General features: G+C 34.5%; 1 protein-coding gene across 1 annotated transcript; it reads left to right on the forward strand.

The window, feature by feature from the left end:
• Window positions 1–11,212: 11,212 nt before the first annotated feature.
• Window positions 11,213–16,416, forward strand: LOC141659254 (protein tesmin/TSO1-like CXC 2). Its single transcript, XM_074466051.1, has 10 exons — window positions 11,213–11,519; window positions 12,699–12,859; window positions 12,945–13,629; window positions 13,944–14,428; window positions 14,516–14,590; window positions 14,919–15,099; window positions 15,187–15,282; window positions 15,360–15,426; window positions 15,644–15,788; window positions 15,873–16,416. Exons 1-10 carry the CDS (start codon window positions 11,421–11,423, stop codon window positions 16,210–16,212), a joined length of 2,334 nt encoding a protein of 777 aa, XP_074322152.1. The 5' UTR covers window positions 11,213–11,420; the 3' UTR covers window positions 16,213–16,416.
• Window positions 16,417–17,267: the final 851 nt, after the last annotated feature.

Consider the following 17,267-nt stretch of genomic DNA (forward strand, 5'->3'; position numbering starts at 1 on the left):
TCAGGAATTAGACTCCTGCTTCTTCTCTTTTTTTTATCAGTAAACCTTATTGATGGACTGAATGCTTGATGTGCCTCTGTTATCAAAAGAAAAGAAACAAAATCTAAGTCAAGTATTCCTTTGAGATCTAGAATAATTTGTGTGAAAGGGAAGACCCAAGTGCATTGCTGGTAGAGTTGTTCGCGAACCTAGCCGTTCGCGAACAAGCTCGAGCTCGGCTCGTTAAGGGCTCGGTTCGGCTCGGTTCGTTAAGGGTTCGAGCTCGAGCTCGAACACAAAAATGTGTTCGTTAAGAATACGAGCTCGAGCCGAGCTTTTGGCATGTTCGGCTCGAGCTCGGCTCGGCTCGGTTCGGCTCGAACTCGACTCGGTTCGGCTCGAAAAAAAATTAAAAAAAATATTTATTTTTTATATATTAAATTATTATGAATTTTATTCAGATTTTTTATAAATATTTTTAAATTATTGAACTATACGAATGTCAAAATATATATTTTAGTAATTTGAAAAAATTCAGATATTAAAAATGAATTTTTTAATTTGATATTTTAATAATTAACAAGTGATTTGACAATTACGTGTAACTAGTATTTATTTCCTGATCGGTGTTTCGATTTTTTGAAATTATTTATAAATGATCCAACCGTACGGATGTCAAGATCTATATATTTAAGTGATATAATAAAAAAATTAGAAAAAATAAATATATTTGGTTTGCTATTTTAACGCTTAACTAGTAGTTTGACTAGTAATTCTCCCATATTAATGTTTCAATTTTTTAAAAAATATTTATGAATGATCCAACCGTACGGATGTTAAGATCAATATTTTTTAGTGATATGACAAAATTTTTAGAAAAAAATAAAAGTATTTGGTTTGTTATTTTAACAGTCAACCGGTGTTTTGACCAGAATTTTTTAATTAAGCTCGGCTCAGCTCGGCTCAGCTCGGCTCGTTTTGATGGAGAAAGCTCGTGTTCGGCTCGTGTTCGGCTCGGTTTGACTCGACTCGATTTTGTTCGATAAAAGCTTGTGTTCGGCTCGTTCGTTAACGAGCTCGAGCTCGAACACAGGTTTTTGTTCGTTAAGAAAGCTCGGCTCGGCTCGACTCGTCAGAAAAAAAATTAAAGCGCGGCTCGATTCGATCAAAACTCGACTCGGCTCGGTTCATGAACAGCTCTAATTGCTGGTATTAAGTAATATGCATTAGAAAAGCAAATCAAATTTTCTTGGTGACTTTTCATATTTTCTAATTACTGGAGAAATACTCTGACTACAGCGTAAGTAAATTCTGATGAAAGATGTGACTCATTTATATTGGGAAGCCTCTTATCTAAGTATGCTTAAAAAGATGCACAAAATTAGCACAAATTTTGAGGCTGACACTTGCACAGTTCACTCATAAGACTAACTCATCAGATAAGAGAGAGTTTAAGCATGTTTCTTAGATTACTGATTTATTAATGAGATATTAATGATGTTTATCAGACTTTAATCCTTACCTTAATATTTGTTTTCACACACTCACATTCCATGTAAATAATGAAAAATTATGTGGTGATAAATTTGTCTTTAATGAACAGCTAAGTGTTACATGCATAAAGTCTGAGGACATATTCTAATTCTACTCTATAGATTAAACTCTGAAGACACCAGTCAGAATTTGCACGGGGTATTACAAAAGAAAAATAAATCATTATCTTGTCTTAAGAGTCAAATTCTGATGACTGCTAAATTCTGATACAGTTAAATTCTGATAACCGTTGCGTGTTATATGTTCATTGGTTGACTTATTCGTGGTTTTTACTGTAACGGACATATTTTCAGAAAATAATTAAGTGAGATAAAAACATTGATAATCTTTTGGTTAATGGGAAACGTGTTTGTTTTGATAACCGCATGTGCACAATTATTACTACACGTTTACCGTGCCCACTAATAATGTTTTGACTAATTACATGCTGCCATGTGTCAAATGTCGGTTCTGCTTCAAAAATTAGCCGTTGTAATTAGTGGAGAGTATATATATGAGAGATAAAAGATTTTACAATCTTTTACCTACTTTCTCACTCATTTCTCATCTCTCTTATTCTCTTAATCTCTTACTATTCTCTGACGCTACTTTCTTAGAGGCATTTTATCATATACTTTCTACACACACATTATTTCACTTAATTTCTCACATAAATGGCACCAAAGGACGTTATCTTTAATGGATCCAAGTTCGTCCCCAACAACTATATGGCTATTCTCAGCAAGGACGATACTCCTTCAGATCTTCACTTCATTCAAGATTTTCTTGCTCGCAGTGAGATTGGGTATGTTTTGACCCAACCACAAGCACTCTCAGGAACACAAATACTGGAGTTTTGGAGGACTGGAGCCTATGATGATGGTGGTGATGATGGGTCTCCAAGCATCATTTTCACAACTGGGGAAGATGAGCACATGGTTAACCTGTCTACTGTTCGACAAGCTCTGCATTTGCCCGAAAATTATACTTTTAATGCTCAGATTGGGGATCCAGTTCTACATAGCATGATGACCAATCTTGGCTATGAGAAAAGTCTGTCCAAGCTGGGACAACTGAAGAGGCCCTACATCAGAAGGGAGTGGAGCTTCTTTTTCAATTGCATCACCGGAGCCTTTGCCAACAAATGCTCAAATTTTGATGTTATTCCAATTATGAGTCATCAAATAGGGTATGCACTTCTTAATCAAACTCATTTTGATTATGCTACTGCTATTTTGGGTTTTATTGGGGATAGGATGCAAGAGGACCCAAATACTGTTTATTTTGCTAGGTTCTGTCAGCTTATTTACAGTTTTTGTTGTTCTGATAAGCTCCAAGTCTTTAGTGACTTGATTCAACCTTTTAAACTTCATAAAAGGGCCTTCACGGACTTGTTATCTGCTGATGATAAGAAAGATATACTAAGACCTCTTCAAATTCCTCAATTTGTAAAATAGTTCTTAGTAAACTCTGACCCCAACACATACATAGCCAAATTTCCTAAAGTTGCACCCTCTCAACCACCACAATCCACTTCTGGTGTCTCTCAGTAGATACCAGTTGTCAGCACTTCCAACCCAAAACCTAAACCAGCTACCAAGGTTTCAAAACTAACTGTTCCACAATCTTCACCAAGGAAAAAGAGAAAACTGATTCTTAAAAATGAATCAGATGAAGATGAGCAGGCACAGGTTCCCACATCAGAACCTGTAGAAACAGCAGCTGAAGTTCCTCCACTTCAGAAAAGGAAAATGCCTATAAGTTCTGATACTGAAAAATCATCCATTCACCTAAAAGACATAGGTTGAAGAAGAAACAAAGGGCTGGTGTACATCTAAACTCTGATAATATTGAAGAAAATCAGAGTCAGTCTATTCAAGGGGATCAGGAATCTCTTATCCCTCCTCAAGTTCTGATCCCAACTGAAGAAACTCTGATGCAGGAACCTATGATTCCCGGGGTTCACTCTGAAGAACCTGTCAAGGAGACAGTGATTTCTCCATCAAACTCTGCAGACAAAGCTGAAGATACAGTGGTTGATCAAGAAGATGCTGATGAAATTGATATTCATAATCTTCAGATCCCTTCAGTTTTATATCTGGAAGCTCCTCCATCAAAAGATCTGGAAGATCCTTCTACATCAATTCTGAATCTGGATGATAATGAGCAAAACTTGGAGCCAACTGCAACAACATTAGAATCTATCTGTGCTACTCAAACTCTGATTCTGTCAGAAGATGAGGAGATTTTAGCAAGTTCTGGAGACTCTGCTCCAGTTAACCAAGGCAAGGAAACTCTATTTTAATTTGAAAAGGAAGCTGCTCCTGTTTCATGGGAAGAAACATTTAGAGGAGAAAAATGGATCAAAAAGTGGAATGATACTTCATTTCTTCCCAGCTCTACTGTTCTTTCAGAACATGTGGCTAAGGCTGAAGAGTTGATGACAAGTTATGATTTCAAGAATCAAGTCAAAGTCACTGCTCTGAGTACTAGACACCTTCAAAGTCTTCATTCTGTTACTCAAGACAAGATTGACAACATTCAAGACACTGCTACTCAGATAGCAATGGCTCAATATCTTGACAAGCAAAGAGTCATCAAACCTCTCAGGGAGCAGGTTGATAATATAGCAGCCGTTCAAGCTCAGCAACAGACTCAATTACATGAAGTATTGAAGAATCAAGCAAATCAGCAAACTCAGCTTGATGAGATCCAATCTTCAGTAGAACTTCTTCTCTCTCTCCTCTTACCTGATGATGCCAAAAAGGGGGAGAGGGTAGTTAAATGCGAATGCTCAACTACTCAAGTTCTGAAGAAGAAGGATGATAAAGGAGATGACCAAGGAAACTCTGGTCAGAGTCAAGGCAAGCAAAGCAGCAAAGTTTCTTCACATAAACTAATTTATGATTCTAGCAAATCTTCTACACAGAAGAATACAAGTTCTGAAGCTGTGAATGCTCAAACTCTGATATCAAGTTCTGATATTCTTATTCAGTCTGGAAGTGAAGACTCTCATAAGTTTTTACAAACTATGAAGCTTAAGGGAAGGGAGACTACTGTCTACTATAAGGATACCAAGATTCAGACTCTTGATGAAGAAATTGCTAAAAGATTGTTTCTCAAGCATAATCCTGGAATGGATTTAGAGACTCTAAAGGAGGAAGAAGCTAGATTTGCTGCTGAGAAGATAAATCCTAAATCTAAAACTTCAGATGCTAAGAAACCTCCAACGCCTAAGGAAAAAGGCATTGTGATCAAGGAAAGGTCAACTTCTGAGGCTTCAAAGCCCAAGACAAGATCACAAGTGGAAATTGATCCCAAAGAAAAAAGGAAAGCAAAGATTGATGAATCAACAAAGAAGCAGAAGAAGAAAACTCCATCAGTACTAAAAGATCCTGCCTATCAAGCTACAAAGCATTATGATGATACTCTGATAGCAGAGGAAGCTGAATCTTTGAAGAAAAGAAGAAAACTGGAAGGAACAGAGCCAACTACTGATAATGCTCAAACTACTCAAACTCTGGAAGCTCAGAGTTTATCAAATCCTGAGAAGCTATATGCTCAAGAAGATAACGAAGTAGTTACAAATACTGATCAAACTCTGAAGACATCATCAACCTCTGACAGAGCTCAAGTTAATTTGGACAAGATGATAATTTCTGATAAGAAGAAACTCCTATGGAAAAATGTTAAACCATCAGATCCTAAGAAAAGTCAACTGCTATATGATTTCATGACTGTTGGAGTGAATGCCAGAGAAGCAGGAGACAGATCTGGGTTAGGATCAAGCCAAGCCAAGAAGAAAACAGGAGTTGAAGTAACTATCAAGGATCCATTTTTATTAACTGACAAACCACTTGAGGAAGTTACACAGAAACACCTTGACAAGGTTATATCTGCTCAAGTGGTAATGGATACTCATGATGGGAGTAAAGACAAGGAAAAACTAATTCTATTTCTTAAAGATGGAAGAACATACAATATGTCAGAATCAGATGTGCTGAACAAATCTCTTAAAGAACTTCAATTCATTCATTATCTTTTGGAGATAAAGTCTGAGGTTACCAGAAGATGGTCAAATTTCATGATGAAGACCATAAAGGATAAAGCTAGAATCTCTGGATCAAGGGTTGCAGAATTTATTCCAAAGATAGTTGAAGATGATGGAAGATAAATTCCAATGAAGAAGAATTTTGCTAAGGTAGAAGTTATTCTGAAAGAGAAATGTCTATGCTACAATGAAGACTCCTCTCACCCAAGGGTAATCAGACTTGGTGACGGATTGGAAATAAATCACATTTCAGCACTTAGGACTGCCATCTACCAGATTGGAAGTCAAGATGAAGAACTACAGCAAGTCAAAGCTGAATTAGCTCAAGTCCTGAGAAATGCAGAAGAGAAGCTGATATCAAACTTTGTCAAGAATCATTTTGGATTCAGATTGATTCAATAAGATTGGTAAAAGCTGCAAGGACTGTAAGTTGTAGTTAGTTGTCTAAATAAACTCTCATTATATTTGTACTTAAATGTTTTTGACATCATCAGATTTATAACTTGTACATTTTTCATAATATACAAGTTGGGGGAGATTGTTAGATATGTTTGATGATGTCATGACTAATATGATGTGTTTAGTTTCAGAACTTAATATCAGGACTTGGCTGGGAATCAGGATTTACTAAAGATAGGAAGATATCATAACTTAAGGTATCAGAACTTGTGATATCGGAACTTAAGGAAGGATATGCTTCAGGAATAAAGTGCGGCTGATTTCTATGAGAGGATCTGGACTAAACAAAGGAAGATATGCTTTAAGAGTTGGACGACTAGAAGACTTGTAAAAGATAATATCTGATTGATATATTTTAGGAAGAGATATATTTCATATCAATTAGAAGATATCTTGTAACTGTGTACTATATAAACACGGCTTAGGGTTTACACTAGAGGTGTTAATGAAACGAGAACATTATTCATTGTAACCTAGCAGCTCTTAGTGATAATCATATACATCACTGGGAGAGAACAATTGTTTTACTTTGGAACAGAGTTTATTACGATTGAATAAACTATTACTTTGTGTTCAAAATCGATTTGATTGTACATCACTATATTGAACACCCTTCTATAGTGATTACTGTGACCTAACATATATATTGATCATAAATTTATTTTTATAAATGTTCGGGTACTCTTATTTTAAACAATGTGGGATGTTATATAAATCAAAAAGATTAAAATCAAATATGATAGAAATAATTTTTCTAGAATTTCTAAAAAAATTCTACTTTGTTCTTTCCTACGTTTTTCTAAAGAGAATGTCTCGAGTGAGCTATCTAATTTTTGGAGACCTTTGGGTTGAAAATATTACTCCCTCCGTCAGTTTTTAGTTGCCTTATTTGCCTTTGGTTCAATCAGTTTAATTAAGATTTGACCAAAATTTATTAATATTTTGTAGTTGAACACATTAAAAAAATCATTGAAAAGTATATTTAATCTATTTTAATATATAATTTTCAATTTTTTAAAAAATATAAAAGTAATGTTTAATCTTTGATAAAAAAATTTAGTTAATTTAACTTCTATAAAAGGAATTTGACAATTAAAGGGGGGCGGGGGAGCTCCGTCCCAATTGATTGTTAACGTTTGAAATAGAGGGTTCGACACACATTTTAAAACTTTTATCTAGTATAGTTCATAACTTTTTTTGAATTTTTTTTAGATTAAAAACTTAAATATTTAATATTTATTCAGGAAAAAAAAGTTTTTAAACTAATGTACATTTTATTTCAAATGTTAACAACATAAAGGGACTGGAGTATCTAATTTGCATGTACCTGCTTTAACATGACCGTATTAATTTAAGTGGGACAAATAGACGCTCGTTCATAAAAAAACACCATAACCGGAGGGGTTTTCACCGGTTTATCCGGTGAAAAAATCCCAAATTCTTTTATTTGTTTTGTTTGATTTATTTTTTTCAATAATCTTTCTCTTAGATGAAGTATTTTTATCCTTATGATTAAGTTTGGTTTGTTTTTCTGAATCTACATTTTGGTGCTTTAAATTGGCTTTTTCTTCAATTCAAACGGGGCTTATTGGAGTCTAGAATTTAGTGCCTATCTTGTGATTCTGATTGTCAGATCTAAGTTTTTTTGATTTTTTATTTGTTTCTGTTTGTTTTTGTTTCGATTTTTGGCTAGTATTTTCAGGTTGTTTTCTCTTTTCGGTGAGAGGTTTGTTTTTCACTTCTTAATTGTAAACGGGGGTCTTAATTTAATGAAGAAAATTTTTATTGTATCACAAATCTGGTCGATAACTCAAATAGATAAAATAACGAATTTTATGTGACAAGTATGCAAGGTTGTAGTTCCAACAACTGTGGCCCTTGCGGGAAAGTGTGTCAATATTAATACCAGGTGTTCGTGGTGTTTGGGACCACATGAAACTATTGACCATATGTTGTTCCAGTGTGATTTTGCAAAGAAAGTGTGGATGAATGCAAAACTCTGGGAGGTGATTCATGGGCAACACCAAGGAAGCATGTGGGAGATGGTGTATTCTTTGTTTAGTCGGTGCATTCGAGAGCAGTTAAGTCTAATATCGATGAGTTGTTGGGGTCTTTGGAACCGAAGGAATAATTGAGTATGGAATAAAATTGTAGGTTCAGTGTTTGGTGTTCATACATGGGCACTAAATCTATTGCATGATTGGAAACAAAGTCAGATGGAAAAATGTAACAAGCAGGCTATTATTTCGAGTCCAAGACGCTGGTATCCACCTCAACCAGGTTGGACAAAAGTGAACATTGATGCAACCATTTTCAACGAGACTGGTAGTACTGGCATCAACTGTATTATGGGGAACGAAGCAGGTGGGTTTATTCGAGCACGTGTTCAACGAGTTGCAACAAGGATGCATTAGAGGGAAGTAGAGGCTCTTATCCTAAAAGAGGCTCTCCCATGGGCAAAGAATCTGAATGTTAAAAAATGTGTTTTTGAAACAGATGCTAAAATGCTCGCATATGAATGTAAAGGAGTTCGGGGACGATCGTTTTTTCATACAATCGTGTTGGATTGTATAGAGTTGTTTAAACACTTTGATGATGTGCTAGTTAATTTTGTTCATAGGTCTGCGAATGGTGTAACTCATTCCCTAGCAAGAGCTGCACATTCTATGTCAGACTCCCAGGAGTGGGTTGATGTTGCTTCGAATTTTATTTTAGATGTACTGATTCTTAATTCTATTTAATGAAATCAAGTACGATTATGTCAAAGAAAAATAGCTACTTGAGGATATGATGAAGAGGGTAATAGTAATTGAATGAGAATGCATGAAATGGGTACTTGTATTTATATATACATCATCTTCAAAATATCGGTTAACTGTCTATTCATGAAAACATTCGATTGTAATTTATTATTTGTTCGATTCAATCATTAATGCAAATGCCGTATGACTTTTTATTAGTGAATGAACGTTTTTGTTCTTTAGAAAAAAGACCCTCGTTCAGTTATCTAATTTATAATTTAGTAGGAGTAGTAATATATTGACGTATGAACATGTGTCCTGCTTTTTTATGAATCCAGGTAAGATTTCATACAAACACTCCGTATTTGAGCGGCGAGCATAATTTCAAAAATTTACGATTTAATTCATCACTTTAGCGATTAATTTTTAGAAAGTGTTCTGCTGATCTAATTTTTAAAATCCAAATGATCACTAAACATTTTTTTATAAGTAAAGTTAGTTAATAAAATAAATTTTAATATATCTAATTAATATTCTGATTTCCCCGGATAAATTCTAGTTACTCGATTAATCGCTATAAAATTATCTCCACGATTAATATTGAAATTGGTACGACGGGTTTTCGAGATAAAAAATTATGTTGTTTAACTACGTTAACAGGAAGTATACTATTTATAATCAAATTAAATTTTATAAAGTAATCAAGCAGCCCCATGTGTATTGTATTTTGTGATGGTGACGTGATAATTTTATACATAATATACAGCATGATGCATATTTAAAAACAATGGAGCGCCAAAAATAATGGAGTTTCGTACAGTGCACACTGCTAATATATTTTAATTTCTACCGTTATTTATTAACCATTTCGATAATGTTAAATGCTAGAGACAGACATACCACGGTTACATTTAGTTTCTACAAAAACCCAAGTTTATTAAGCGTTATATTAAATTTTATTATTTTTTCAATAGAAAGAAATTGTCTAGCATTAAAAAGTTTCGCATAAAACTGACCTAAATACTAAATTAGAGTCATATATTGGAACTAATTAATATGCCATATATTAATCAAAGTGCCACAATAACAATTGGTATTATATTTTTTCTAAACTACCATTTCTAAATATTATTACCGTTTTAGAAAAAAATTCATAAATTTAATTATTGAACCATATTTAACACATTTAAATAAGAATTAAAGATATCAAATTAGGATAAATATTATGAAATCAAAACTATCATGTACTATTTAACCTTGTATTTTCATTGAAGAAGGAACTTTGTAAGAAATTATGGAGGTTTTATTGAAATTAAGGGTGGTTGATGATGATTTGGCAATTGGGATATAATAATTTAATTTTAAATTTCATTGCATAAAAATAAATATTACACATTACAAAAATATATGAAACGAAATATATAAAAAAAATTGTTCACTAGACTAATCTATTTTCACGCTAGTTAATTTTAGCGGTCCTACTCATAATATTAATAAAATAGGGAAGGTTGGATAAAACAAAATGTAACATGCAACTTTTATTTACAAAAGTCAAAAAAGTATTTAATTAATTTCTTTTGTATGGATTTACTCAACTCACTGTCACTGTTTCACATAAGAAGGGCAGATGCCCAAATGCTTATTATAAAATTCACAACCTTACCTAACATGAATATTTGGTACATTTGTTAATTTCCTTATTTTCCGTCGATTTTCGATAAACGATCAATTATCATCATTCTATCAATAATAATTGATAAAATGGTTACGAAAAATGTTAGCATGTTGACCCATTTTAATCGCATGGGTAAATATATATGTGAAATAATCACGTGTAAATAAATTTACGGATGTTTTTATTAGTTTTGTGAGGAAAAATTAGCCGACAATACACTTGACTACATAAATTCTACATATTCATTTTCGGTTGCTATTTAAACTAAATTTTCTAACTTTCAAAATTTACCTAAAATTGAAATAAAAAATCGTCAAAGTGTATAGTTAAATATAAAATTTGATGTATTTACATTCCCTTTTTACTCGAAACAGTTAAATAAAATTTGGTTGTTAAAAATATTTATATATTAATTTTTTGAAATATTTAGTTCAAATATTAATTAAAATAATTAATACAATTCGATACTATTACCCCCATAAATATATCCGTTTTTTTGCGATAATCATCTTTTGACATGGTCATTTAGACATTTACCGGAGGATAATCGGATATACATAAACGACATAAACACAAAAAAATTCTTAATTATGTTGACACAAAATTGATCAAGTCGACCTTTTACAACAAAAACTGTAAAAACAAAAACTAACCGGACCAGTTTTAGTAAAAGTAAAACTCTCCCCGCGGTTAAAAACATGGTACGTTACTTTTTTCATATCTTATGTTTTTCCGCCTATAAAAAACACACACTTCACTTCACTGTGTGTAAGTAACTGTGTTTGTATAGTTTCTTTACTTCTCTCTCTCTCTCTCTGTAAAAAAAGTGTGTGTGTGGAGTGTGGGGCTTGAAGGGTTGCCCTCACCACGAGACAATCTATATTCCATTTATTATTTTCCCGCTTTCAATCTTGAAAATATATACACACAGATAGAGTCTTTGTGTGTGTATTTTGAGTGTGTTTTTGTGGGGTTGGTCTAAATGGCTAAAGATGGGGTCAATTGTGAGAAACAAAGTGAGGGGGTTGTAATGGATACTCCTGAGAGGAAGCAGTTCACTTCTCCTGTCTCTAAAATTGAGGTAATTTGTGTTTTCTTGATAAAGATGGGATTTTTATGATATTTTTGATGTGGGGTTGTGAATTTGTGTTTGATTTGATGGATTTGGGTGGTTTTGTGATGTGGGGTTTTGTTAATTTTGATGAAAGGTTTGGTTTTGGGTTTTTTGGATTGGTGATGTGGGAATGTTTGTGTGTGTGTTTGAGGTTTGAGGTTTGATTTGTGATGTTGTTAGTGTTGATTTGATGATTTAGGGCTTGACTTAATTGAGTGATTTGAATGTGTTTGATTTGGGTCGTTTGTTGTTGGATCTGTTTTGTTTTTGAGAAATTAAGGATTTTTCTTCAAATTTGAGTGATTTTTGGTTCTTTAGCTGTCAATTGTGCTGACTGTTAAGTGTTAATTGGTGTTTATATTCCGCAAGTCCACTTCAATCCCCCTTCCCCAACACACACAATTCACTCACTTTGAAGGGGTCAGGTGTGATGCACAATGTGATACCAACTAGATGTGTTAATGAATTTAGTACGCGTATTATTGGACTGGAAAGTGCTATTGCGGAAGAGTGTGCAATTGTTGTCATTTGTTGACCATTTTTTTGTTCGAAGGTAGCTGCAAGAGTCCAAAGAGCGTATTATTTTGCATTGCGAGTTTGCTAGTGATTTAAGGGATTGATGTTGGCTGTTGCATGTTATGACTTATGTCGAAGACAGTTTATATAGTCATGTATTGTAGGATGAAGGATCTTAAAACACTGAGTTCCTTTTCCACTAATAGTTTTGATATTCATTTCCAAGCTATTTACATTCAGCGACTTCTCTTTTTGCATTTAATCACTCTCTCATTTTTTTAATCAGTAAATTTGATTGTAGACCGGCTCTTCCTCAGTTCAGTCTTACTATCTCTATGGTTAAAGTTTATTAAATTCAAATAAAGATTTAAAAATGTATGTTTGTATATAATTTATTGTATTCGAAATGGGAGACATGGCTTTCTTCCATAGAGATTCACCTTGTCAGCCATCTATTTATGTGATTTTCTTATGTTTGCTTCCATAGGAAGTTACTTGTAGATAAGAACTTACTTTTGCATCCGATATCTCTGATGTTTTTGTTAATTCTTACATAATAAGAACTTACTTTTGCATCCGATATCTCTGATGTTTTTGTTAATTCTTACATATTAATATGTACACATGCAGGACTCGCCTGTTTTTAACTACCTCAACAGCCTTTCTCCTATCAAGACATATAAGTCCATCCGTATTACTCAGACGTTCAACTCGCTTACTTTTTCATCTCCTCCGTCTGTTTTTACATCGCCTCATGTCAGTTCTGTAAGGGATTCTAGATTTTTAAGGAGGTAATATGAATCATTTTGACTCTTCTGCTGTTTTAACTTTTAATTAGAGACCACAGGTGGCTGTTAACTAATGTTTTTACTCCAGGCATCAGTTCTTTGATCCATCAAAACCCGGTTTTTCTGGTGGTCATGGAGACAAAGTTGCTAACACTGAAGAAGCTACTGACATTGCTGAGAATATTGAGGAACAACAAAATTTTGATCAAGGGATCTTAGCTGGCGAATCATCGGACGGGCTGCTTAATGAAACATGTGTTGCTATGGAGCTCCCACAAAACTTGAGCTGCGAATGTGTTAGCCCTGATTGTGGCGGTGCCTCTAATTGTGGCATGGAAGTTGAATCCGTTTCAGAATTGGCTGCCTCTTCCATGGAAGGCGTTCCACAATCTGAAATTGGCTCAGGAAAAGAACTTGTTGGAAGAGAAGTACATCTAGAGGGGCCGAGCAATATGGATGCAAATAAAGAAGCTGCAGGATGTGATTGGGAAAACTTGTTTTCTGATGAAGGGGACCTATTACTGTTTGATACACCAAATGATTCAAAGTCATTAATCGATCCTAGTCAGAGATCATTACCTGATATGAGTTTTTGCAATTCTCTGACCGATAATTTGCAAATTTCTGGAGACGTAAATGCTGTTGATCCTGATAACAATTCTTCTTTTCTCGAAGGCAGCCATGAGATGCAAGAAGTACTTAAGGATGAAGACATTGCTGTTTCACATAGCCAGTCTGTAGCCGGTGATACAAGTGAGAAAGTAGGCAGTGAGGTGAATTGCTATCTGCCTTCTCTCTTTTGCATGATTTTTTTTATCTTTTCCGTTAATTACTTGTTTTTAAAAAAATATTTTCTACGTCGGTTGTGTTTTTATCTATAATGTGACATGAATGATTATCATTCTCTCCTCAATTTTTGCATGCAAGTTTATCCATCGCATATAAATATTGTTCAACAACCTTGTGATGTTTGTTCCTTCTTATTGAGAATGTATTCTTATAGGTTCCATTATAATGTAACAGATTTTAACTGTAACTAAAAGGAATTTCTTTAATTCATTTCAATATTAATTATTTTTTTGCATAGATTGCTTCCACTCTGCAACGTGGTATGCTAAGACGCTGTCTGGTATTTGAGATGGTGGGTTCTCGCAGGAAGCGCTTAGATGATGGTTCTAGTAGTAGTTCTGCTATGCCATTGCAATCTCATGAGAATACTGCTTCCATTGACAAATGTGTAGTTCCTCTAAAGCCTGGATTTGATATCCCAAGACGCAGACTACCGGGAATTGGCTTGCACTTGAATACTCTTGCAGCAACATCAGTGGATCACAAAGTTGTGAAACATGAAGCTTTGGTTCCTGGAGGACAACCAATAAGCATGTCTGGCTCGGCTGCTTATATCAATTCGTCGAAAAGTCAACAAATTTCAAACAGTGCTTTGGTTGTATACTCCTCAGATAGAGACATGTATCCTGTTGGAGATGGAACCCCAATTGCAGAAACTGCTGCTCAGGGATTAGGATCCATGGTCAATGATGGTTTAAATCACAATAGCCCAAAAAAGAAGAGGTATGATGTTACTTGTAAATATTTTATCATTAAGATTCTTGCTTTTCATATCTGGATGTATCTGACACTGTAAAATACAATTCTCAGGCGTAAATCAGACAATGATGGAGAAAATGATGCTTGTAAGCGTTGTAATTGTAAGAAATCAAAGTGTTTGAAGCTGTAAGTTCTTACATGATTTGGGAGTTACTTCCTTGAGCACTTTACTTTCATTTACTTGTATGGGACTCGCTGTTGTACTTCACTAAATTAGTAGGACTGGTATGGTTTAGGATTCCAATCAGTATTTATAATCTAGGAATATGTTTTAGAGTCTCTGCATATATTTCTCAAGTCTTTCCCTTGTATGTCGGCTAATAGCTTTCTCCAGATATATAATATTTATCCTCGGTTAGATTGTCAGTAATAATGCTATGACGAAGGAACTTGTTACTTGTTCAAAAGTGCTGCAAGATGTGTACATTAAAATCGTGCCGCTATCTCTTTGCAGTTACTGTGAGTGCTTTGCTGCTGGTGTCTACTGTGTAGAACCATGTTCATGCCAAGAATGCTTTAACAAACCTATATATGAAGATACTGTCCTTGCAACACGAAAGCAGATTGAATCCCGCAATCCGCTTGCTTTTGCTCCCAAAGTGATCAGAAACGCTGATACTATCGTCGAAATAGGGGTGAGAAGAGAGTAGACAGCTATACTTTTGTGCATGTTGTGGTTTTTCAAAAACTATACTTATCACTCTGATGTTTTAATTTTACAGGAGGAATCTAGCAAGACTCCTGCTTCAGCTAGGCATAAAAGAGGATGTAACTGCAAGAAATCTGGCTGCCTAAAGAAATATTGTGAATGCTATCAGGTCTTTTGCCTTGTGGTTTGTCTTGTGTTTCCGTTATCATTATAAGCTAACTCTGACATGGTAGTTTTTATATAAAGGGTGGTGTTGGATGCTCCATCAATTGCAGATGTGAAGGTTGCAAGAATGCGTTTGGTAAAAAGGACGGTGAGTTTGCATTTGAGTCCAGATACTAATTTCATAGCTTTCCTTGAATTGGTCAAGGAAGTTTGATCCGTATATTTCCTCTCTGAATCATTTTAAACTCCATTTATCATAAATAGCTTCATTAAGTTCCTTATATGCGGTATATGTTGATTTGAATCAGTGACATGCATCATACTGGCACATGCCTGAAATTTTATAAATGGGTTTACTTCAACAGGAACAGAAGTTGAACTAGAAGAAGAAGAAGAAGCCAAAAACGAAAATGGCACTGTCAATAGTAGCTTACAAATAACTACGATCCAGAATGATGCAGAGCAGAACCCAAGTTTTGCAATTCCTGCAACACCATTACAGTTTGGCAGGTATAATACTTATAACAATTCTGACCGGTTATGTTGCATGGTCAATCATATTATGATCTTACAATGATACTTTAATTTTGTCAGTCAATCAATTCAGCCCTTCTCCTCAAAGAGCAAAAGACCACCGCGGTCTTCGTTTCTTTCTATCGGAGGATCTTCCTCTGCAATGTATGGTACCCCAGGGTTCGGAAAGCTGAATTATCTTCGATCTTTGAGCAAGATTCAAAATGATCAGAAAGATGATATACCAGAGATACTCCAAAATAATGCTTCTCCAAACAGCGGTGTGAAGTTGTCTTCTCCGAAGAATAAGAGAGTTTCTCCACCTCACGGCAACATTGGAAAATCTCCTGGACAAAGAAGCAGCCGTAGGTTGATACTGCAATCTATTCCTTCATTTCCTGCACTCACTCCTAAACACTGAAAATAAGTTTCTTCCATGAACATGGGACGGAGTTTTGTTCTTTAAAACTTGTTTGTAGTTAGTAATTATGTTTGTTCTTTGTTTAATATGTTAGTATGTCGTTGATGGTTTGCAATCTAAGCTTACCTCCGTGATTGTATAATAATAGTAATCAAGAAAATCTATGTTTATCAATTGTTATATTGTTCACTCTTTTCCTGCACATTTTGCCAACTCCTACTATACATTCTTATTGTGTTATAGATAAGATGGTCACAACTCACAATGCCCTCTCTGTTGAACTTATAAAAATTAAATACTACCGTAGATTTACTTTATTATTATGCAATACATTTTCATATTCATTTCCACTTTCACATGAAACTGTCATCAGGCTCATAAGTCATAACTCATGTCTCATAATGTATGAACATTGAAAAGTTATAGAAATGATTGAGCCTTTATAATGGACCACAAGTTATATGTAGCTTTAGGGGCGTGTTAGTTTTCACATCTTTTTACTATTGAAAACAATAAAAATGGGTAAAAGAAGACAACTCAATATATTTATTCATGCTCTCCACAGGCTTTAAGTTTAGGATCTTTTTCATATTTTAACCCTTCTACACTAACGAAGTACTTTACTGCATTTATCTCAGTGTCAAAAAATGATGAAAGTGAGCAGTAAAATTAGACAGTAAATTGGAGCAGAGAAATAAGACAGCACATAATGATAATTCATATAAAGATGCTAAAATCCAAATATATAAACCTTTAAAAAGAGGTGCAATCTGAAAAGCCTAAAGAGAAGGGCCAATGTGGGGGCAAGGGCCCATGAGGCCATGACTTTTGAGTATGTGGGCTAACTATTTATCTCCATATGCTCCTTGAAACCACACCAATAGATTGTGGTAACACAGTCCATTCAACTTTTGTCCAGAATCTTCACTTATGGGAACATGAGGATACCATAGGCCATAGCCATACTACATAACAAAAAGGTCTCATCATTGTTACATTGTACATGAATGATATAGAGGGTCTAGTGCTATGTACACTTTTCTCCAACAAATAAT

This window comes from Apium graveolens, chromosome 5 (genome assembly GCF_009905375.1).
Source record: "Apium graveolens cultivar Ventura chromosome 5, ASM990537v1, whole genome shotgun sequence".
NCBI classification, from domain to species: Eukaryota; Viridiplantae; Streptophyta; class Magnoliopsida; order Apiales; family Apiaceae; genus Apium; species Apium graveolens.